Below are 24,558 nucleotides of genomic sequence, written 5' to 3' on the forward strand. Positions count from 1 at the left end.
TTGGTAGCGCTTTAAAAAAGCTGCTCGAGCAGCTAGTGGTACTGGTGGTGGCCCCGCTACTCTTGCAAAATTATCTGATTTAGAACATAGAGTTCTAAATCTGATTGGTCCGTTGTGTGAATTTATTTTATGAATACTTATTATATACAAGTAAACACCCAGACACTGAAAAACATTAAACAAACATTTTCCAGTTGTGGGAATAGAACCCAAGAGAGAGAGCGGATTCATTATATTTATTTACTGGTCTGTGATCATCATGATTAGACAGCCTGGTGTTATTATAAAATGCAAGGCCTCGATTCTAAAAACTTAGTGTGAAAATTAAAATATAAGGATGATAAAATATAAAAATCCATATTTTCTGACATGCGGTAGGAAAAGCAACAGGGCTAGTTGATCCGTCAAACAAAATATAAGTTGTGGATTTTTATTTGAAAATATATACCTAGTATATATATTATAAGCTTAAAATAGTTAGATAGATAAATAGATGGTCGTAATTCTTTATAAGACTCATTGCTTTACAACACTTATTCTGTTTCGTAGAAAGCTCCTAAATTATAAGCTTAAACCTTTAATGGATTGATTGAACCATAATTGAGCCTATTGACTTGAACACATTTCATGATTTGATATATAAATTGTAATAATTGTAAGCTCACCGTTTATATAATATATACACTGCGATCAACAATGGTAGGATTGTACCAATGAGTATACACACATATAGATTGACTAGACAACTACATACAGGTGTAACTGCACTGCGCAGTCAAAGATTCTTAATCTGTATTCTGCTTGGCAGCCGTGACAGCAACTTGATATATTGTCAAAAACAGGTGTCAATAAACAAGTTTACAGCGGCAAATATATTTTCAAAGCGAAATTTATTTATTTTTAATAGAATAGGAAGCACACATATATTTTTCATAAATTTTACGTCCAAAGAATGGAAGACGACTGTAACGATGGCCCGTTCACTGTGTGGCAAATGTTCAATGCTCCAACTCTGGTTCTGTTCAACAATTTGGAGCATGCTGCTGATGGTCTGGAAAGATTGCTAACTTCGATATTAAAACTAACAGGGTATGAAGAGTTTTTCTTTTAATTCGTCTATAATAACATGATAAATGCGAAAGTGTCCATTTGTTTTATTTTTGAACTTTTATTTAAATTTAAATAGTTTTTAATCATCCTACCTTTTTATCATTACCGTAATTTTGACCCATAAAACAAAGCGATTTTTGCTGTATTTTTTAAAGACTGAAACAAAAGCAGTTGCTGCAGAGGTACTTGCGTTGCGGTATACAGTTAGCTACTTTTTAAGTAATCGCGATATATTTTGTATCATCATTATCATCATTATATTAACCGATTGACGTCCTCTGCTAGACATCGGTCTTTTGTAGGAAGTTTCAAATAGCATAGTGCTGTGCTGCTTGGATCCAGCAGGGCCATGCTTCGTTTACCGGTGCGAGGCTACCATTCCAGCATCTTGGGACCCCATAGTCTATCGGTTATCTTAGCTATGTGTCCTGCCTAATGCACTTCCTTCACACTGGATCTGCTCATTCCTGATTTGATCATGTGGAAATACTCTCAGCATAGCTCTCTCCATCTGCAGTATGTTTTGTATAAATCAGTACAACTCATGCAACTTCAAAGTCTGTTTTTATCATTCTTACATAATAATTAGCTCCATTTAAGGGTTGTGCTATACTTACATTATGACATCTAATATGACATGTTAAGGGAAACAACAAATTACTTTTTCAGGGATTTTTCAGAAGTGCTAGTACCTCGCCCGGGGACTTTTAAGTGTCCTGATTCATTTTACTGTGCCTTTGATACATGGCTTCTAGGCAGATTATTTTATATGTGCTCAGTGCAAGAGCTACATCAGTAAGTTTTATAAATGTTAATTTAATAGTAAAGCATTTAAATAAATAGCTTATTTCATTAGAATGAATTCAATTATGTATATAGAGTAGAAACCAACATATAAGCCATAGTGGAAACAAATAACAAATAATTTGAACATTCATTAATAATGTTTTCCTGTATGACTGGCCATTCAGACAGTGCACAAAATAAATCTTCTGGCTTTGTTTACAAATACTACTATTTCAGATTGAAATGCTGATGTTTCTTTAAAGTTTATCAATTACAAATATATTAATTATTCTTGTTTATAATGTTAGGAAGAATAAAAAGTATTACAAGATTTATCTTAAATTTCAGAATTCACATAACCAGCAAGGATGCTCAATTGAAAATTATAAACATACTGTGCACAAATGGGGCACCATTCTACAAAAAATTGCATTCTGAATACTATGTGATTTTACTACAACTTTTTCAGTATTATAAAAATGTTTACAGTAACAATAATGCATATTTATTGCTGGAAAACTTCACACCTGAAAAAGTGGAAATACCAAATCTAGATATTAATTTAGAACCAATCTATGTTAAAGTAAAAGATATCAATACATGCAAGACATTAATCGATTTAATCCTCCAGCTATTGTCTGAAAGCATACCACCTAGCTTACTAAATAATAAACAAAAAGATCTGGAAGAAAAAGTTTTTGCACAATTACTGTATGCTATAGAAAATTTTAGCATAGATCTGAAATATTGTTGCCTAAAGTTTTTCCTACAATTGATTCAAAACATGAACAAAGTATGCATAACAAAATTTCATACACATTTTCCAATAATCTATGGGAAAATGCTATCATGTATTGAAGCACTGGTTCAGTCTATGAGTTTACTCTATGAGAAATCTGAAATCAACAATATACTGCTTACTAATTTTAATATAATTTTAGTAGATTTTCTGAAGGTTATAACAACTGACCTTGAAATGGCAAACATTAATGTTCTGGTAGGAATCTGTTCCACAATTCTTAACAAACATGTAAGCAGAATCTTCAATAAAGAACTAAAGCTCTACTGTTTATCACTGAGTAGTAAACTGGAGTTCCCTCAAGATCTGATTAGTATTACAGACATGGATGTCAGTCAAATTGAAAAACTATCTGATTGCTACTGTGACCAAATTCTGAAATATATTCAGAGCAATGCAACAACACTTGATAAACAACTTGACTTAAATGATAATTGGTACTACAAAGAAGTGATGATAGTTATTGAATCTATACAATCGAACGAAAATTTCAAAAATGATTTATTTCTTATAAATCATCACTTGGCAAGAAGTGTCGCGTGTTTGAGTATACTAGAAGAAGTTCGTACAGAAACTAAAAAACGACTTGTAAAAAATAAACCTAAAAGATTACTAGATAAACAAGTTGCCTTAGATATTTGGGCAACTTTAGTCCAACTAATAAAAGATCACAAAAATTTGATAACTAGCAATGACTGTACAAATGATTTGGTTATGCACACTGTACTTAGTACAATAAATTTATGTGAAACAATGACCAATGATGACATAAACGTAACTTTGCAACTATTATGTTTTCAAAACTCTGCACAGTTCTCTGAGAACAATTTTGCATGTTTCAGTCATAGTACAATATTAAAAATATTGAAGTATCTTTTAATAGCAAAACTTTATACAAAGACTAAAGTCAATGATACTTGGAACAAAACAATTTTACTCTTGTATAGCTCAGCTCTACAGAATAATACATCAAGTGGGGTAAGTTATCTGGAAGATGATTTTTTTTTTAATGTACTTTTAATATTATTGTTGCGTGTGTTGTTAAATTTCGTATTTCTAAATTTTAGATTGTTGATTTGTGTCCACTTCTGCTTGTCAACAAAGTGCTGTCTGCAAGTAAAATTATTGGAGACATATTGATGCCAGCTTTTATGACAAAGAAAGCTGATACTCAAAAAGAAGTTTTTAAGTCATTATCTGCTATTGCTTGTCTATCATTAGGGGCTAGCCATATTATTTTAGAAAATGTTAAAAAACCTATGGGTACCAAATTATTTACAAGTAAAACTATTGCAGTATGTCTTTGTTGTACAGAGTGCCATATTATTAATGAGTCACAATTGAAAAAGGATTTTGAAATATATGCTGTAGAGGAGAATATAATAACATCAAGTAAAAGTACTATGTACACTGCTGTGAAGCAATTGTTTGGCAAATTTTTGAATATGCAATTGTGCACGAATATTGATGATGAATATTGGGACTTAGTTAAAGTGTTATGCAATCATTTTTACATATTTGATTATGGCGTTTCAACTAAAATTGTTAGTGAAAATTACATAAAAGAAGTTCTGCAGACTTTCAAACCTTTTATCGATAATAACCAGGTATATAAACATTTTGTTATTCATTTTTAATCATTATAATAAGGCTATTAATTTTTTTTCTTTCAATTTTGAATCATAATAACATAGTATTGAACAATAATGTCAGTGTTTTCATTTCAGGGTGATAAATATCCAGAATGGAGCTCTAATCGGGAGTCTTTAGTGAATTTATGTATCAATTTACTAGTACAATCTACCAGAATAAGTTTAGAAAACAATGATTACAACCAACAGACTCTTACGTTATGTCGCATAAAAGACTTAGGATTATGTCGTAACGATAAATTAATTTTACCAATAACAAAACTTCTGGTTTACTTCATTATGCACCCACAATGCTCCCTCGCATCTAAGGCGATTGTCTATTTAAGGGATATTTGTGAATTTCATGAGCTCACTCCAAACCAAGTCTATCAAAGATACAAAAAAGATTATTGTAAACTTTTCGTTGAATGCAGTCTTTACAATGGGAAAGACTTTGCGATATATTTACTGAAGGTTGTAAGAGCTTTCGGATTTGTTGGTTATAGAGATTTCATATCAAAAGATGTTCATCATTTTTTGCCCTATCTAATGCCTTATTCTGTGGTTGTGAAAGAAGTTCCATCAATGATAGAAGAAATTGCAACACTTGTTCAATGTTCGGTATCTGATTTTCTTATTGAGAGGTTTCCACATATATATGTTCACGTTTATTTAACTGAATCGAAAGAGTCGTCTAAAAAGTGTCATCAAATAATTGAAAGATTAACAAAATCTTCCACTTTAAATCTAATAAAAAAGCATTTTAGAGTGATATTAACAGAATTTTTGTTGCAGTACTGCATTAATCCCGAGAGGGTTTTGAATGCATGTAGGTATTTAGCATGCCATGATCCTGATGCTTCGACTCCTCAAGGCAGCATGAGTATGAGCACCAGACAAATCGCAGATTTTCTGAATCCGAAATTTCTGGGTGTTCTAGCATATTTTGACCACAAACTGGTCAATGCCAAAGTTGCTTTGTCAGTTAAGCGCAAAGCTTTGAAAAGTTTTCCTGATATAATGCAGTTAATGGGAGCTAAGTATCTGACTCCTTTAAGGTTTAAAGTCCTTGCCACATTGAAATCTGCTTTGCCTTTAGCGAGAGAGTTTCCAAAAATACTGGCCGAGGCGTGGGGTGCTTTTATACACAATATAGACAGTGTCTCTTTGGGTCCCTTGCTCTCAAATTTAGCGGTTTCGTTGTTGCAACAATTTAATTATGCGCCACAAGAGATTAATAAAATTTTCCAATATCTAATTCTTAATAATGAAAATTTATTGAGTTCATATATTTCCGATTTGTTCTTCATTGAAGATTCTAATATTTCTGAAAGGGTTAAAACTGTTATTAAAAAACACGTCAAAAGAACGCAACCGGAAGGTTTTCAAGAGAAAATTAAATGGTACCTGCAGCATTTAAGTCATGATATTTGTAACATTAAAACACATGCTTTTTTGCATATGGACAGATTGTTGAAGAACAATCGATCGGAAATACACAAAGCCATATTTGGTGGTAAAAATATAGAGGCTTATATAGTGGACCTCATAGATCAATTGCTTATTGGTAAGTGGCTTGTCTTGACAATAACTAAAGTTACTAAAGATACAATAATAATTAATTTGAACCTGCCTTGTTATATTTATAGGTTGCAAAGACTCAGATCCCCAGGTATGTTTGGCAAGCGGATCATGTTTTGGTCAGCTAGGTGCTATAGAGGCAGGTCACCTACCCAGACAATATGTACAACCGGATAGATCACCATTCGCCTTTTCGATAAATGATAACTGCTTTGCAGCGACTGCCCTCGTTGAATTGACTAGAGCGTTTCAGTACGAGAAAGATACTATTGTAAGTAGAATCAATAGAAATTATCATAAAATAATTTAAGCCACTGTTAACTTTTAATTACTTTGTTCTATTAAATTTAATTGATGGCATATGAATTAAAAGACGTAAATCTTCAATACTTTAAATAATACAGGTATAATTTATACATGTTTATATTATCATTATTACAGAACATGGATTGCTATGCGCTTACAATACAAGAAATATTAAAAATATATGACATATCACCAACTGGATCTAAAAAAAATGTTTGGGACAGCTTTCCTGAAAATATGCATCAAATAATGCATCCACTTCTTAGTTCCAGGTATATAAAATTTAAATTCTTCATTAAACTTTGATAAGTTCTATTTAATTTACTTATTGCATACCTTTTAAGGTACACATTGGCCTATCCTTCTCAACCGAAAAAAGTTCATCCCCTCTTTGGATCTGTATATGCAACAACATTTTTGGAATGGGCTCATAAGTAAGTCACTCTTTTATAAATAAATTGACAAATTTGATATTTCTAGATAGTTTACCACCATCTATAATAGAAATGGGTTATCTTAAAATAATTTTGTCAGCCCTGCCCTGCGTAGCTTTTTATGCAAGTGAAGTGAAAAGTGAGAAGAATTTTTATGAAATTGTAATGAAGAATAAGTAATAATATTATATTAGTAGATAAGTAATTTAAATTATCATTATAGCATTCAAATCAATGTTTTCAGCTGGACAAGTCAATTAATACCGCTTATTGAGTCAGAAAGTATACGCGAACTATTGCGTACAGTCCATCCGAGTATGCGTCGCGACGTTCGAACGCTATTTCTGTTTCTGCCATACGTACTACTTCACGCCATCATGTCCAAAAACAATATGCAATATGTACAGGAGGAAATTTTAGCTGTAATAGGTAGGATCCTTTAGCAACTATGTGGCTATACTTTGCAACAAATTGTAGCATTTATACTTCATCATTATTAATACGTCAGCAAATATTTATTAATATATTTCTTTAACCAGGCTTAGAAAATTTGGAAAACGAAATTCTACCTGTAATGGAAAGATCAAAATATAAAATGTTACGTCATATTAGAATGACTCCTAACATAAATTCAATTCAAGCCGAGGAAGGAAACCAAGTAGGTTAACCAACCACTGCCCGGATTTTGATGAAATTTTGCACATCCTGGAGAACACGTTTAATTTAAGTGATATACATTTTTCATTTTAGGGTAAATGTAGTAAGACAGTGTACACTCTATTGGATTTCTTAAATCGTTGGTTACTAGAATGGTGTCATGTGAAACAGAAACCCTTAGAGAATGAGAATTATAAGTAAGATACCTTTACTTTTATTGTTTTTATTCATATAACGTTTTAAAATAAACTATAACAATAAACAATCAACAGGTCTATCAAGAAATTTATGGAAAAATTCGACAAGCTTGCCATTGCGCGTGGAAATTTCTCATGTGGGGAGCTGGAAAGGGCCTTGCAATACCTGGAACTTTATATGGATGAGCAAAAGGGTAGAATGCAGGAGCAATTACCACTGCTGGCAGAAATTTACGCTCTTTTAGACGAACCGGATTCAGTAGCTGGTAGGACAACTAATAAATAATTTACAAATAACGTGGACGCGTTTGCTGCTTTGGCCTGTAGCTTAACAAAAAAGATAATATATCTGTGGGAGAAGAAAAAGACCACAAAATAAACTTCGTTTTTCGTTCGTTTGTTATTATAGAGTCACGAATTCCGACACTACGTTCTCACCTTAGGGGTCTAGCTACGCTAAGGCACCTCCTCCTAATCACTCCTATTTCGTATTACATATTTATTTTATTTACAAATCTTTTTCTTTCATTCTTTTATCCTTTCAGGAGCGATTTAGTTAAGTTGTGTACAACATGAAGTAGATGTCATATTATTATATTTGTGAGATGTCGAAGAAGTCTTAAAAATAGATCTCCTTTTTTTGTTTTTAAGTATATCGGATGAAATTTTGGCCTTGAAATAAGCGCACTTTCCGAAATTAACTTAATGAAATACATTTTTTTACAGGAATCCTATCGTTGAAAAGATCAGAGCCATCTCTCAAAGAGTTGATATTGACTCAAGTGGTCACAGGCCGCTTGCAGGACGCCGCCCTGTGCTATGAAAGATTGGCTCAGGAAGGTCAACTCGATCGTCATAGTTTGCAGGTATTTATTCCATTTATGGATTACATTTTTGTGCTTATATATACTTTTTCATAGCTATCCATCAAATATATGTTCCGTATGTTCGGATGTAATAAATGAGGGCGATATTTTGCAATCAAAATTAGATTATCTTATATATTCGTAGAATATTCGAGGTGACGGCTAGTAGCGTGGGTCTAAACTATAAATCCAGATATAGAATTTAGGTCATGATTAGAGAATAAAATTCGATCTACACAACTCTTTATCAATCCCTAATAACTACTGATCAAATTTGTAATAATAAATCGTTAATTTTTCATGACTGACATGGATTATTTCAGTTATTTGTAGTGCTGAGTGCATGCTTCATTTATGGCCACGACTACGTACAACTTTGGAGTAAATTTAATTAATCACTAATAAATAAACTTACAGTTGAAGTTGCTTGCATCCAGTGGCGTGCACTTCATACATGCACAAAAGCACTGCATACCCTAAAAATTTTGTATTACTCATAAAGGGGATGGATTTTTCCACTTTTTGACAATCTCCTTCTTTATGCATACCCTTGTTTAAAAATCCTGTGCACGCCACTGCTTGCATCTCGAACTAAAATTGTTACTTGAACATTTAAAATTTTTAGGGCATGATAGATTGCTACCTTGGTCTCGATCAGCCCTTCACAGCTTGTCGATTACTCAGTGAACACGATTCCGAGGATATGATGGAGTTGACTGCGGAACCTTTATGGCGATTGGGCAGGTTCGAACAGTTGGACGAATTAGCCAAGAAACCGGTGGTAAGTTTTTTGTGCAAATTTATTCCTTTTCTGTACAATATAATAATTGACGTAACGGACGGAATATCGCATACAACACTTCGCAGAGGATGGAAGGGAAACAACCTGCAAAGTGCCGCCGTAATTCCTTTAATCTGAGTCGGATGTTATGCCTGTAATTACACCGGCAACCACGCCTTTCAGACCGGACGTAGTAATACGGCTTGGACATAGTAATACTGCTTGGTGACAGCAATGCTACTTGGCAGAAGTAATTCCCGATTTGAGCTCTGTCACAAGAAGCTTTATTTGTGTTCTGATACATACAACTTGAATGAATGAATAGATACTGCTAGGCTAGTCTATTTTAGCTACTTTCACAGCATTATGTCATATGGAATTTTACTATGGGATAACGCTGCTGATATTGGCACTATTTTCGTGCTGCAGAAGAGGGCTGTTCGAGCGATCTATAAAATGGGTCCGAGAAAGTCATTGAGAGATAAATTTAAAGATGTTAAGATAATGACATTTTTTAGCCAATACATATTTGAAAATTTAATGTATTTTCACAAAAATATATCTAAATTTAAGAGAAAATGTGACTGTAATAATTTGAACATTAGAAGCAAAAATAAACTTGCGGTGCAATATACTAGACTACATAAAATAAGTAATTCATTTAAAGGAAATTGTATACAATTTTACAATAAATTACCAGTTGATATATTGGAGATGTCTCTGTAAAAGTTCAAAGTTTGTATTAAACGTAAAGTCCTATTATAGTATTAATTACTACGTCAACGATAAAATTTTTTGGGTGTAAATTATTGCTCTAACCAGGTTGCTTCTTTAATTCGTTTTTAAAGGACAATGTGAAATGGTGATAACAAATAAAAATAACAACCGGCTAAGTTTGTTGTGGGCTTCTTCTTAGACCAGGGCGCGTTTGGAACCTTCGTAGCTTTAGTAGTTTTAAGTTGACGAATTTATTTGTCGCCATCAACTTACTCCTATGTCATATTTTACATGTAATGTACGCATCAAAAGTGCCATCTATGTGCCTATTTGAATAAAGAAATATTTGACTTTGACTTTAAATGACTTCAAGGCAAGAGTGAGCGTTTTCTGGGCAAGCGCGCTCCAACTTAGACCGCATCATTGCTTTCAATCAGGCATTATTGTTGTCAAGTGCAAGCCTATCTAGTATAAAAAAACATCATAATTTTTATTTATTAATGTAAAGCTCAAGCTTTTGCTCAAGCAAATTTAAAACCCTATTTATTGATCCACGATAGAAAATTATATATAATAATTTCCAGCCATCATCTCGCGAGAACTGGGGTCTTTTAATGGGCAGGATCCTTCTGGCATATCGTAGTGAAAAGCAAGATTTATTCAAGATTTCCTGTGACAATGCCATGAATCGTTTACTGTCACAAATGGACGGTGAGAGTAGAGGCGAAAGTGCTTTACGGAGTGGATATCAGAGTATACTCGGACTGCATATCATTACTGAAGCTTCACACGCCGAAAATGTTCTCCAAAGGTATGTATGCTCACATTCATCGATTATCCTGGAAATAAGCACGAATAAAAAACAACAAGTATTTATTTATTTATTAGCTTTTCTACCGGTTTTTTAATATATCAATATTAATAAAGAGTTATCACATCAATGTCTCGGAGTAACATAGGCTATGTTTTTAAAGTATCGCAGGTAATCTCCTGTAAACCGATAGATAAAACACGAATCACCGGTTTCAAGGAAAAAAGTTGCACTGACTCGCTGTTGTTTCATCACGTCAACTGATTGATGTTCACTGCTAAGTATTCTTTTGTAGGAAATATCAAGGTCTTGGGTTTTCCGGTATCGGGTAGTATTCCGGCATTCTCGTAATTTTTACCCCAACAGCCCGAAGGCTGAAAAAAAAAGAAAAAGCTCTTGTGACCGAAGTCCTAAGAGCTTTTTCTCCAACCCATTGTCAATTTAGGATTTTAACACATCGATCTATTGTGGTAATAACTATTGGTTCTTGTATGGATATCCTGTTTTCTGATTTGATTATGTAGATATACTCCAAGCAGAGCTCTTTCCAATGTCTGGTAACTGATACTGCTTTCATAAGAAGGCCATAGATATTTAGGCCACTTTCTTTACCTGCAGCAAAATAGGAAAAGATTTGTTTTAGGAATCAAAAATGCGTAAATGCGTAATCCTACTATTTCTTCTCTCAGACTGAAAGAGTTAGATGACGGTAATGACAGTAGCACAGATATAGTAAATCAGCTGTTAAGCGAATGGCGACAGCGTTTGTCCGTCGTTCAATCAGATGTCCGTACCGTGGAGCCGTTGTTAAGAATAAGAAGAATATTATTGCAGCAGACACAGGTATGAAAATACACTCTACTACTTGAAGGATTCGTTATCTTTTATCTTATTCTCATCCTTATAACATGTCAAAATCGTACATTTCTGACTACAGACTCTTTTTTTACTTTTTTGACTACTAACTAATTTGCTAGGAAACAATAAACAAATTACTAAAGCAACAAATGATCTTGACTTCATTTAACATTTTTCGAAACGTTCGCAATATGTTTTATTGCGCTAAATTGAATGGGTATAGTCGTTTCTGTTTTTAAACTTCAGGCAAAAATTCAGGCTTTAAATAAAATTTGCCAAGCAATAATAAAGTATTTTTTTATTTTTTGAAATGTCTTGTAGGAACTATTGGAATATTCAGGCTTTAAATAAAATTTGCCAAGCAATAAAAAGTATTTTTTTATTTTTGAAATGTCTTGTAGGAACTATTGGAACCAAGTCATCCCGTAACAGCAAACAAACTAAGAACATGCATTGGCGACTTATGGCTGCAAAGCGCAAAACACGCCAGAACAGCTGGCATTTTCCAACAGGTACGTTGATTATGGGATTGTTGTGGACTAATCAATCGAATTTGTTACGATAGGATTTGTGGTTGTACGTTGTCTGTTTACCAAAAATCAAAACGGTTAAAACTGACGTTAAAACAACAATAGATTAGTTGGGTAAGGTGTCTTCCGACGTTTTGGGTCCGAATTTATGACTTACTTTTTTCCGAGTCTCAGAGATCAAAATTTTTATTTCTTATAGGCCTATTTTATAAGCATATAGGCTATTTATGTTATCGGTCTCGGTCAGTATCACTAATATTGAATATTGAATGATGCTCGTTAAATAAGTTTCTTGATATATCACTGCAGCATGGGTTAGGTTGAAGCTCTATAAACCTCTTATAAGAAAGGAGGTGTACAGGTAACATTATTTTTTTAAACTGATGCTTGTGATGAGTTTTTCATGAAACCAAATTGAAATGTTTTGTTAGATACTTACCAATCCCTGAACATAACTGAGGATTCACAAAATTTTGATAAAATGATTTCCTATTTCAGTCCTATATGTACATTCTTAACGCTGAGGAATACAAACCGGAGGAGCTATTTATCGAGAAAGCCAAGATATATTGGGCACGTGGGCAACAGGAACAATCATTTACAACTCTCAGAAGGGGTCTTGAAGAAGCTTATCCGCAAATAGATAAGCTTACTCAGGAACAAAGGTAACATGTTATTAAAATAATCGATTTAAGAATAAGTTAGGGCGTTTTTAAATATTGGATATTTGAGATTTTTATTGTTTTCTTAACAATTATTTATTGTAAAGTCAACATCTCCTGAAGATGCTCCGTTTTCGGAGCGAAACGTGCATAGAGTGTACATCGCCGAAGATCTGTTTGTTGTCGAGTATAAAGATTGAACAAAGCTTAACTTAACTTGCGGCGTGCTTTCATTAAATAAATATACTACGACAATACACACATCACCATCTAGCCACCAAAGTAAGCGTAGCTTGTGTTATGGGTACTAAGATGACTGATGAATATTTTTATGAATAATATATATAAATACTTAAAATGTAAAGATATACAATCAGACACTGAAAAACATCACACACGCACACGCAAAATCAAACGAACACGCACACGCATGCGCACGCACGTACTCGTGGACTTAGATACGAAGAGGAATAACGATTATGATAAGAGCAGCAGTATAATAGAGAAATAAATTATTAATGCAATTTTCAATTCTATTTTTCTTTATTTCAGAAAAATATGTGCTAAAGCAAGGCTTTTAATAGCGAAATATAATGACGAAACAACGAATGTGGACGTTGATGTCAATATTGGCTACTACAAAGAGTCAGTTGAAGTGTTCAAACAATGGGAGAAAAGTTTGGTAGGTTTAAAATATTATGAATGGCTAGTTTACATTTGTTTAGTAATAAGATAGTAAGTATGGTAACAAATATTTTTGATGGTTTACACAATTAAGTTGTTATAATAATATTTATTAATGTCGAGGTACATTACAGTCTTAAGCTGGACTATATAATCAATTTATAATCCAAAGTAATTTAATGATTTCATAACAATACTTTACGAGTAGTGAGTTTAATAAAAATAATAACAGGGTTGTTATTTTTCAGAAAGAACGACTTATATAATACCTATCGAAAAAGGAATATAAATTTATACAATGCTGCGTCCGGCAACCGATTGTTTTACATATGTTCGTATATTAATTTGTTACAGGTCTGCTTAGGGACATACTACGAAAAAGTCAGTACAACTGAGACGGCAAACAACACAAATACCTTATGGTCACGAAGGTTGTATGCTCTCAACAGCTACGGAAAGGCGTTGCAATATGGGCACAAGTATTTGTACCAGAGTATGCCTAGGATGCTGTCTATATGGTAAGTGCATTATTTTCTCTTTCTCGGAACCTGATCAGACGCACGATTTTAAGGGTGAATTCTTACCTATCTTCAGCAACTATCGAGAGGCTCTTAGATTTGCTAAAATCCTAGGAGTCGTTTAGGGGGTGCGTCTCGAGGTAAGAGGTCATCTGACTACATGCTCCTCGTTTATGAACGTATATGTTCGTTTCAGAAAGGATAGTACGATAACAAGCTGGTCTCTTCCCGGGACTGCATGGAAGAAAGAAACAGCTAGAACCCCAACTTTGTCCACACATGACCCTGAAATCCCTACGTACGAGACTATTGGACTCTACTCTGTTTTTATTACTCCCGCTTAATTTTAATTAACGACCTTGAAACTATGACTTATTTTTAAAACAGCTACAGATCAGATGGTCTGAATGTGTATAATAGTTCAATATTTTCATTCATTCTTTCGGTCCTATACTTTCCTTGCCAGTAGTTAAACTTTCTTTTAGGTTGGACGTAGAAGTCACTTCATCAGATACTAGCATCCACGCAATATTGGCCCAAATGACTGAAGTGATAAAGACATACTCGGAAAGGTTGCCTATTTACCTCTACTTGACGGCTTTTTCGCAAATTGTGTCAAGAATTTGTCACCCTGTTAAAGAGGTAAGTAAACTTTTATTTAACAGAATTCTTTGGTCATTCGGTCATTTCCCCAGAAAAGTTGTGGGTTGCTTGGAAAAAATTTGGCGATACGGTATAACGTGGCACTGCGCGCTCTTACGGTAAACCTACTGAAATGCGTCTGTCATCAATAAAAGACTATAATGTTATGAGCTAAGGTTCGAAGATTTGGGATAACAACACCTGATGATTCTTGTAAGACTTTAATCAACTCATACAAGATTCCACACTTCCAATCGCAGTCCAGAATGTTACGAGGTCACTAGATTTCACAAATGAATAACATTGTTTAAATGGTTTCGCTTCGCTCTAGGAGAGACCGTTCAGTCGCGACTGGCGCCAGCCTTTATACCGCTTCTCGGACGCCTATAATCTTCTTTCATCGGAAAGTGTAAACAAAAGGAATGATCTAGAAATGTTTATAATTAAATCTATTCTCGGTAATTCGTACGTATTAGGTACACATGTTAAATACCTACTCTTTAAGTAGTCCTTTGTAAAAAAATTCTTCTGTTGCCAGGTATATTTACAACTAAAAGCGATCATAGTCAAGTTAATTTTGGCATATCCTCAACACACGCTGTGGATGATGATGTGTGTGATCAAGTCAAGTTATCCCCAAAGAATGAAGCGATGCGCGGATGTTTTCTCTGACTCAAGACTGAAAGAGCCACATATGTTGAAACTCGTGTGCGACTTTACTCAGTTAGCTGAGAAACTCATCGAGCTGTGTAATAAACCTATAGTGGGGAGTGGGTCGGTAAGAATTAACAATTTTTATCATGATATATCTGTAGAAAATGTGTATTCTGTTTAGCTTGCTATATTTCTTTATTTTTCTAGTAGTGTAGTACAATATAGGTGTATACATGAAGTTTTGTATGAAATTGTTATTTTTAAATGATTTTCCTTATATGAAGGATAAAGGTAGTATTAACCATACACCCTTCTCAAAAAGTCATGGTGTACTTTATACACTGGCAGCTCCCCCTGACTTTGTCCGCTTACAACTTGTTATAAGTTTTATATACAAACTTAACACAATATACCTCGAGTTACTGCGACTGGTTGCCACGCCGATCTGCGTTTTTAAATCGTTTTCTAGGCTCCCAAGGGTGGTAACACAATATTATGTAGCCCAAAATATGGGCTTATAAGCAAAAAAGATTTTCCATATCCGACACTTCCATTAACAAGAAACCGTGTACAAGAATCAAAAACCTAACTTAAAAATAACTCTTCAGCATTATTCTATTAGTATAGATACCCGTTAACAGATTTTGTAATGTGATTATATGTCATCAATTATCACGTTTTCTACTAACACAATCGAGCATCTTGCCATCAAATAATGGGTATAAAAGTAAATTAAGTACTAAATAAACTTTTTTATATTTACAGACTACAACTGTAACGTCACTGGTTCGAACACTACCGCGTCTTCTCGCCGGAGAGAACTTTAGTCATATCATGATGCCCTTCCAGGTAGTCTTAAGATTTTAATTTCAGTTTTATTTTAAGGGATTTTCACGTGTATTTGGAGTGTATTTTTTTTACAATGCAAATAGACTGTACCGAAGTCACAGTTAATTTGAATGTGTTTATAGTTTTTTACAATTGTGGTGGATTTTATCTCTACAGATTATGACCTGTTTTATTATATTTCCGACAGGAGTTCTGTAAGGTAGTACTTCCTTCGAAAGCGGCTCGTCAAGAGCGTATAGATTTTAATATACCTACGGAACCACCGGTGTACATAGCTGGCATTGAAGAGCAGATAAATATTATACCGTCTTTGCAAAAACCGAGGAAAGTAACATTAAAAGGTATGTTTACAAACTGGTTGAGTACTGGAACGATATATATGAGGGAATCCCGAAAGTCGTTTTGGGACTGGTTTATGAATAGTCAATTACGTAAAACACATTTATTAATTTGAGGTTAAGAAATGACGCGACAAGATCGTGTCGACCAGAAATCCCTATAAAAGATCAACGTCCAGTAGTATACGTTAATCGCGAAATTTATTCATGCAACATCTATCTAGACGAGATTGCGTATAATGGTCGATATATAGTCGTTTTCATCAATCGTTTTTTATCATAATCTCATAATCACTCGACTGATTAACGTCTTCTGCTGGACATGGGTCTTCCAAAGGGACTTCCAGTCGCCGTCGTGTGCCTCGTGTATTCTGCTACTATGCTTTCTCTAACTTAGGATGATAGTTTTGACAGCTCACAGTTTATACAATGAGGTATTTTATAAACGTGAATGAATCTATTCTATTCTATTATCGATTAATCTTTTCATAGAACTTAGAATCGATAGTTTCAATACAACAATATTTTGGATTGTTCGATATTTCGACCCAGTTGCATGAATCGTGGTCACGACGGGATATTATCGTGGTATGTATGCATAAAATTCACATTACCAAATGTTAAACATGTAAAAACCACTATACTACTTAATAATGAGGAATTGAATCCGGTGGATACAACAGTATTTCTAGGAATAACGTTAGATGCTAAACTTCAATGGGGCCCTCATGTAAATAATTTATCGAACAGGCTTAGTTCTGCTGCCTATGCAGTAAAGAAGATACGCCACCTGACAGACATAGAAACTGCTAGGCTAGTCTATTTTAGTTACTTTCACAGCATTATGGAATTTTACTATGGGGTAATGCTGCTGATATTGGCACTATTTTCGTGCTGCAGAAGAAGGCTGTTCGTGCGATCTATAAAATGGGTCCGAGAGAGTCATTGAAAGATAAATTTAAAGATGTTAAAATAATGACACTCTATAGCCAATACATATTTGAAAATTTAATGTATGTGCACAAAAATATATCAAAATTTAAAAGAAAATGTGACTGCAATAATTTGAACGTTAGAAGTAAAAATAAACTTGCAGTGCAGTACACTAGACTACACAAAATAAGCAATTCATTTAAAGGAAATTGTATACAATTTTACAATAAATTACCGGCTGATATCTTGGGGATGTCACTAAAGAAGTTCAAAGTTTGTATTAAGCGAAAGCTTATAGAAAAGTCCTATTATAGTATAAAGGATTACGTAAACGATAAAAAAGCTTGGGTGTAAACAATTGCTCTAACCAGGTTGCTTCTTAAATTTTTTCTAATGACAATGTGAGATGGTGATAACAAAAAGAACACCCGGCTAAGTTTGTTGTGGGCTTCTTCTTAGACCAGGGCGCGATTGGAACCCTCGTAGCTTTAGTTTTAAGTTTACGATTGTAGTTATCGCCATCACTACTCACTGCTATGTACACATTTTGTATACAATAACGCATCAAAAGTGCCATCTATGTGCCTATTTGAATAAAGGAATATTTGACTTTGACTTTGACTTTGACTTTGACTGTACCTGTTGAACTATATTTAAGAAATGTTGGTTAACCACGAAAATCTTAGTTTAAAATCTTTAATTAGTCAGATTATAATTTATGATACACTCAATATTATATTTATTTTTAGACAAAATCATTCCCATCTATGACTTTTATATGCTTACACGACTGGCAGTAATCATATGTACTGATTTCTCATTTTAAAACTAAAATAGTTTATTATATAAATGAAATTTGTAATATTATTGCGTCATAAATAATTGCAAATACTTTTATAATTAACAAAAAATTATAATATTGTGAGATCATTCTGCTGATTGATGTTCGATTTATTTTATTTTAAAACCGATTTCGATAGTCCGTATGTTTTCGTTACGCGTGGCATTCATTAAGTGGGCGGTACGCATCGATGTAGAACGACATTATTTGTATTATATTTTACCGGAAAAGAGTGCGAAACTTTACGGGCGTGCACCTGCAAAATTATCATCCAAAATTAGACAAAGCGTAAGTACTATTGTGTCAGTTTTAAATCAAGCTGCTTATTTGCTCAGCTCATTATAGTACGTTCGTCTAGCACTCATGTTATCAGAAGAATTTCATGGAATAGAACATAAAAACCTAATGTTTTGTCGTGATAACATATAGGTACGTTAACAGCATATGCAAACCTAAACTTTACCGTGTTATTATTAGTAATTTAAACTCATCATTCGATACGGCGTCCGGAACAATGCAAGCAATTATCAACGCAATTTGGAAGTCAAGGTCGATGTTTTTCTGAACACGTAGTAGGAAATGTCTAACGGCAGGTTTATTTATTGTAATTTGCAATTGATTAAAACCGTTAGAGGTCTGGACATGGCAGTTAAGAAATACCTAGTATTTATATCTATCAATATTTTGCATATAAACACCATTTGCTTTACTTATCTTTGTTGAACGAATCTAAAATTTATTCCTTTTTTATGATTACTATTTAAAGAAGAACTCATTTTCAATTGCGTACCTAACAGGTGTTCAAGAGTGAAGGAAGAAAAAGATTTTTTTGTGTATTTGTAGAAAACGGGACATTTAAGTTTAGGGTCTTAAACCGCCAATATATGGTACACATCAAAAGTCACACCTACAAAGTGATCGACGGATGGCGGTTTTTTTTTACACATAAGTAAAATGTCGCGTGACTAACATTTTCAGGTTTACAGTTTAAAGTCAGCAAGCGTTTTCGAAAATAGATGTTTATCTTTTAATGAAATAAAAAATATAATAATTGAATATACTACGATCACACACATCCCAATCAACCTCCAAAGTAAGCGTAGCTTATGTTATGGGTAGTAAGATGACTGATGAATATTTCTATAAATAACATGCATAAATACTTATAATATACAAATAAACAACCAGACACTGAAAAACATTTATGTGCATCACACCAACAGTTTCCAATTGTAGGAATCGAATCCACGGAAATGGACTCAGAAAGCTGGGTCGCTGAGCACTGCGCCAGCCTGCCGCTTATATTATCTGTGAGGTATTTAATCTTACAAAGGCGTTTAAAGTGGATATATTTTTAACGCGAAGTATTTTTAGTCTCTGAGAAATTTCGTAGAAGCAAAAAAGCTAAACCTTAAATATTTTCACTTTCTTAAGGTTCGGATGGAAAGTCCTATATAATAATGCTGAAGCCCAGAGACGATCTTCGCAAGGACTACCGTCTGATGGAGTTCAACGTAGTCGTTAACAGATTCCTTCAAGACGCCCCAGAAACACGTCGTAGAAGACTTTACATACGGACTTATAGCGTGTTGCCTTTGAATGAAGAGTGTGGTCTTATTGAATGGGTGCCAAATCTAGTAGGATTGAGGCCCGTACTTATGCATATTTATAAGCAAAAAGGTAGGTGATTTTTAGCACAACATTATTATACCTAACAATTATTTGCTTTCCGTAACTTATTTGCTTAGAACTTCATTGATCCGAGGGCTACCAATAAAAGTAAAGAAACAAATGTTATTGTGACACTGGTAAAATTGGACACAGATTTTCATCCGACGTCTAGCTATGTCTAGATATAACTAGACAAATAAAACCTTCAAATTTTTTTCAGGCAATTTACAGAAGTGGGATCTGAGTACCAATAATTATGTTTTCAATATTTTACAAACACTTTTTCAATTGTGCATTTCACAGGTATACATACAAGTAACCGGGAACTAAAAGAAATGATGTGCTCTAATCGAGATCCGGTGGAGAAAAAGCGTCGTATTTACGAGGAACAACTTTTAGTGCGTCACCCACCTGTCTTCCAGGAGTGGTTTCGAAGAGTATTCTCAGACCCCTATGGATGGTAAAATACACTTATTTATGCTATAACTAGTTCTAAAACATTATTTTGACAATCTTGTACTGGCCAAATAAATGCGAGCCTTGGCCCGTAAAAGTTGTATGAAAATCCGTAACTGTCGTGGTTTAGCGGCTAAATAAAATACATAGTAAACTCATATCTGTTGCGTAATTCAATAATATAATCTTTTACTTTGAAATATGGGAACCAAGGAGGTAACATATAAAAGGATTTATTGAAATTTTTAAGTGGCTAGCAAATAGAAACCTGTTTATTGAAAAAAAAAACAAACGAATGAACACTCTAACGCGGCATACGTTGTATGTGTTTCATGCACCAACGCCTCTTATTTTGGCCGCATCATTAATGTACTATTATGTAATAACTTTTAATCGAAAAATATTTGTCATGCAGGTATCAAGCAAGATCTGCGTATATAAGAACAACCGCTGTTATGTCTATGGTTGGTTATATTCTAGGTGAGAAAAAAACATATTTATTATTCGGATTTACACGTGATTTCACAAGCGTCGGAACGGTGATGATTTATTTATTGAAACATAAAGAAACAGAAAGTTCTGTTGTCGTTTGTAGTATGTTGTTTGCCAATCGCTAAATATTGATATTGAGTTGTGATAAATAATACATAAAACAACAATTTTCAAACGTAGTCTTTGACAAATTAAAATATATTGCGGGTAATTGGATAATTTATGTAATATAAGTCTATGCTCCTTAGAGTCGTGTTGCTCTGACAAAAGGGTAGGCACGTGAACACATTTCAGTATGTACAAAGATATCGAGAATTTCATGTAATAAATCCGCACTTATTAAAGGTTTAGGAGATCGACACGGCGAAAATATATCATTCGACTCGACTAATGGCGATACAGTCCACGTGGATTTCAACTGTCTGTTCAACAAGGGAGAGTCCTTTGAATGGCCGGAACGAGTGCCGTTTAGACTCACACACAACATGGAGTCTGCTATGGGACCTCTGAAACATGAGGGCATGTTCAGGTATGTATAGATCGCACGATCTTACTTGACTACTCTATCGCTACCATATCGCTATTGAATTTCTGAGCAACCACTCGTGACTTATTCTATCCGGCCAACATAGTTCATGCGTACTGTAGTTACATGTGTACTGTTTTCTAAATGTAAAGTAAATTAACAATCCTGTACTAATTCATCTTGTCATTTTGGTAGTTTGATTTGAAAAGTTTCTCAAGAGTATCGAAAATATATTGTAAATTTTGTTGATTTCGATGTGTTCTTTTCGCTTGTTGCTGTGCTCGTAACCTTACAACTTGCAATGCCATTTCGAAAACAATACCCAAACTTTTTTTAATACTACGAGCAGTTTTTTTATCATGATTTCCTTTGGCTCTCAAAACGTCAAACTTATATCTTAACCGGGCTTATACATTGGCGGTGATACATTATTGGTTAGAGTTACGGTCTCCCCCGGGGGACCGATTTCGATCCCGAGTGGACTACAGCATAAAACCATCTCATTCTGAGAAGAGAAACGTGCCCTGTGCATGATGATGATATCTGAACCTTTATTTGTAAATTTAATAGGCATCAAATACACATCATCAAACAGTCTCAAAAGAGTTAAGTTAGTGGGCTTAGTATCTTCACACAGATTCTAAAAAATGCTATTAGTTTAGAATTCTCTTAACTTTCAATTATCTAGGAAAAGCTGTGAAGCTGTGATGCACGCATTACGCGCTCAGACCGCAGCCCTAATGTCGGTGATCGGGCCCTTCGTGTACGACCCGCTAGTGTCGTGGGGCCGCGGGCGCTCCGCCCCGCTTGATTGCGGAGAGCGTACCAACGAGCAGGCGTTGCAACATCTGTCGCACATCCGGCAACGGCTTAATGGGATGGTGAGACTTTTAATAGTTATTTATGCAACGGTTGTATAAGAAGGGGTATTTGATTCCTAATTATCAACATTTGCAAACAAGACTTTTTCTATGGGTGTAGAATGTGAATCCTCTATAAAAGATTCTGAAACAGTGAACAGAAAGAAAAACGAGGATTCGAATAACCTACTTTTTTTTAAGACTCGGCATTCTGGTAGTGAAACCCGCGGTAATGACAATGTTCCTGTTTTGAAATTCACACAGATACAACGCATCGAGCAGTGATAGTAATGTGCCTTAATATTTTTTTGCGAAAGGATAACAAAAAAATGTTTATTAGGACATTGGATAGTTTAATGTTGGCAATAAGCTAACTGTTTCAGAATCTGTTATAGAGGATTTGAAGCATGGGAGTAGATAGATTATTTTAATGGTGCCCATTCTGTTGCAGACCGATCTGTAGACTGAATTGGAAGATCTGAAAGTCATCCACAGCCTCTTAACGTTCCACTGCTGGGCACAGGCATCGTCATACATAGAAGAGACTGTTATAGAGCTAAGACCTACCATGCGGTCCACAAACTATAAAACTATCACAAGTAATAATAACCGGGGAACTACTGGGTATTTCTGATATAAATTGAAACCGAAACGTTAAGTCGACAATGCTTTGCGGTTGCAGCTTGTATTGCTGTAATTTACTGTGCTGGAAAATGCCTTTACCTATTTTACTACCTACCTAATTTACCTACCAAAGCATAATACCCATTAAATGTACACTCTGGCGATAATGGGATACTCCTTGGTGTCCACCTTTCTGTGTTAAAAAGGAGTGAGTGTCCAGTTTGCTGGAGCAAGTAAAATAGTTTATAAGGTGGTGGACATGTACGAGAACAATTGATCTTCATGAGATTGTTTAACAAAGAAGCCCAGATATTTTGATACGTACGTTCGGGTGCGCGGCAGATTTCAGCGGGCGTCATTCGTTTTCCACACTATCATAAACACGACGCTCGTCCCTCCTTATATGTACCCGCCATCATGTATATTTATACATTTATTTGTTAATAGGTTAAAACAAAGAACAAGCAGTTGTCACTGTCGCTGTCGCCGGAGGGTCAAGTGGAACACCTCATCGTTGAAGCCACTAGCATACACAACCTCTGTCAAATGTATATCGGCTGGGGACCGTTTCTGTGATACTGTTTTAAACATATAATAGCCACTAATATAACTGTGGTAAAAAAGTGCCATTTAAATTTTGAAACAGAAGCAATAGATGTAAGATTTACAAAGTGACCTTATCAATAAAACTAATTTCAATACAATTTTTGTGTTTATTTTTAGGATACCTGTGCAAAACATAAACGGAGTGTCTATTATACAAGTGTTGTATGCATCGCTTGCGAGTTGCAAGTTTTGTTAATCTTGCATGTGAGATGCAGGTGTCTTTTATGTAATTTTCATATGTCTTGCATGATAGTGGCTTTTATGCATGTTCTTTTTGTCTCTCATGTGGATTGATAGTTTCTTTTATGCAAGTTTTGTATATCTTGCATGTCAGATGACTGTGTGACATTTGAGGTGTCTTTTATGTGGGTAATTTTTGTGTATCTTGCATGATAGTTGGAAATGTGTTTTATTCGTATTCTTTCTGTTTGGCGTCTTTTTTAATAGTGTCTTTATGGAAGTTGAGTTTATCTTGCTAGTGAGACGCAGGTGTCTTCTGTAAAACATTTTTATGTCTCGTGCGATTTGGATGTGTCTAGCGAGTTTCGTATGTCTGGCATGTTAGAAGAAATGGCCTTTAATGAGAGTTTTATGTTACACTTGCGAGTCGCACGTGTCTTTAATGCGAGGCATAAAACTGTTTTATTCGAGTTTCATTTCGCTTTCGAGAGATCTGTAGGTTTTGCATGTGTCTTTTATGCCAGTTTTGTATATCTCGTATGTTAGATGCAGATGCCTTTAATACAAGTCCTGTATGCCACGCATTTGAGTTGTCTGTGTATTTAATACGAGAACTGTGTGTCTCTCATGTGTATTTATGTCTCACCTACGAATCAAAAGTGTCCTTTATGCAAGGTTTTAAACTGTATTTCATGCGAGTTTTGTGATTGATTTGTAAGTGTCTTGTAGGTTAGATTTGTATGTCTGGCATAGGAGTAAAAAGTATTTTTATGCGAGTTAATTAAACGAAAACGCAAACGTTAATAAAAAACCGTGTAGCTAACACATTTTCGCATAAGCAGAAAAGCTGTCGCTGCTTAACGGGGTAGTAAGGCGGCGTCAAAGAAGAAGAAGAATAAAGAGGTTGACAATTAAAAGACAGGGAGGTCAAGACCGATAAATATTCTTCTTAAATGTT

General features: G+C 34.5%; 1 protein-coding gene across 1 annotated transcript; it reads left to right on the forward strand.

Moving 5' to 3' along the window:
• The first annotated feature begins 825 nt into the window (after nt 1-825).
• LOC120629223 (serine/threonine-protein kinase ATR-like) lies at nt 826-23,509 on the forward strand. Its single transcript, XM_039898090.1, has 30 exons — nt 826-1,089; nt 1,780-1,905; nt 2,245-3,673; nt 3,763-4,302; nt 4,423-5,893; nt 5,976-6,178; nt 6,349-6,485; nt 6,558-6,647; nt 6,892-7,076; nt 7,187-7,305; nt 7,398-7,501; nt 7,577-7,767; nt 8,228-8,367; nt 8,993-9,148; nt 10,450-10,676; nt 11,366-11,519; nt 11,936-12,046; nt 12,563-12,729; nt 13,279-13,408; nt 13,765-13,928; nt 14,414-14,570; nt 15,109-15,348; nt 15,990-16,073; nt 16,261-16,414; nt 19,620-19,865; nt 20,160-20,316; nt 20,728-20,792; nt 21,150-21,333; nt 22,019-22,211; nt 23,262-23,509. Exons 1-30 carry the CDS (start codon nt 953-955, stop codon nt 23,388-23,390), a joined length of 7,590 nt encoding a protein of 2,529 aa, XP_039754024.1. The 5' UTR covers nt 826-952; the 3' UTR covers nt 23,391-23,509.
• Nucleotides 23,510-24,558: the final 1,049 nt, after the last annotated feature.

Source organism: Pararge aegeria, chromosome 14 (assembly GCF_905163445.1).
Source record: "Pararge aegeria chromosome 14, ilParAegt1.1, whole genome shotgun sequence".
Lineage (NCBI taxonomy): Eukaryota > Metazoa > Arthropoda > Insecta > Lepidoptera > Nymphalidae > Pararge > Pararge aegeria.

Bases quoted from the DNA above. Each gene is read 5' to 3' on its own strand.
- LOC120629223 (XM_039898090.1), top strand. From the start codon at position 953: ATGGAAGACGACTGTAACGATGGCCCGTTCACTGTGTGGCAAATGTTC. The intron at 6,486-6,557 runs GTATATAAAATT...ATACCTTTTAAG, and splicing joins CATCCACTTCTTAGTTCCAG to GTACACATTGGCCTATCCTT. The intron at 11,520-11,935 runs GTATGAAAATAC...AATGTCTTGTAG, and splicing joins TATTATTGCAGCAGACACAG to GAACTATTGGAACCAAGTCA.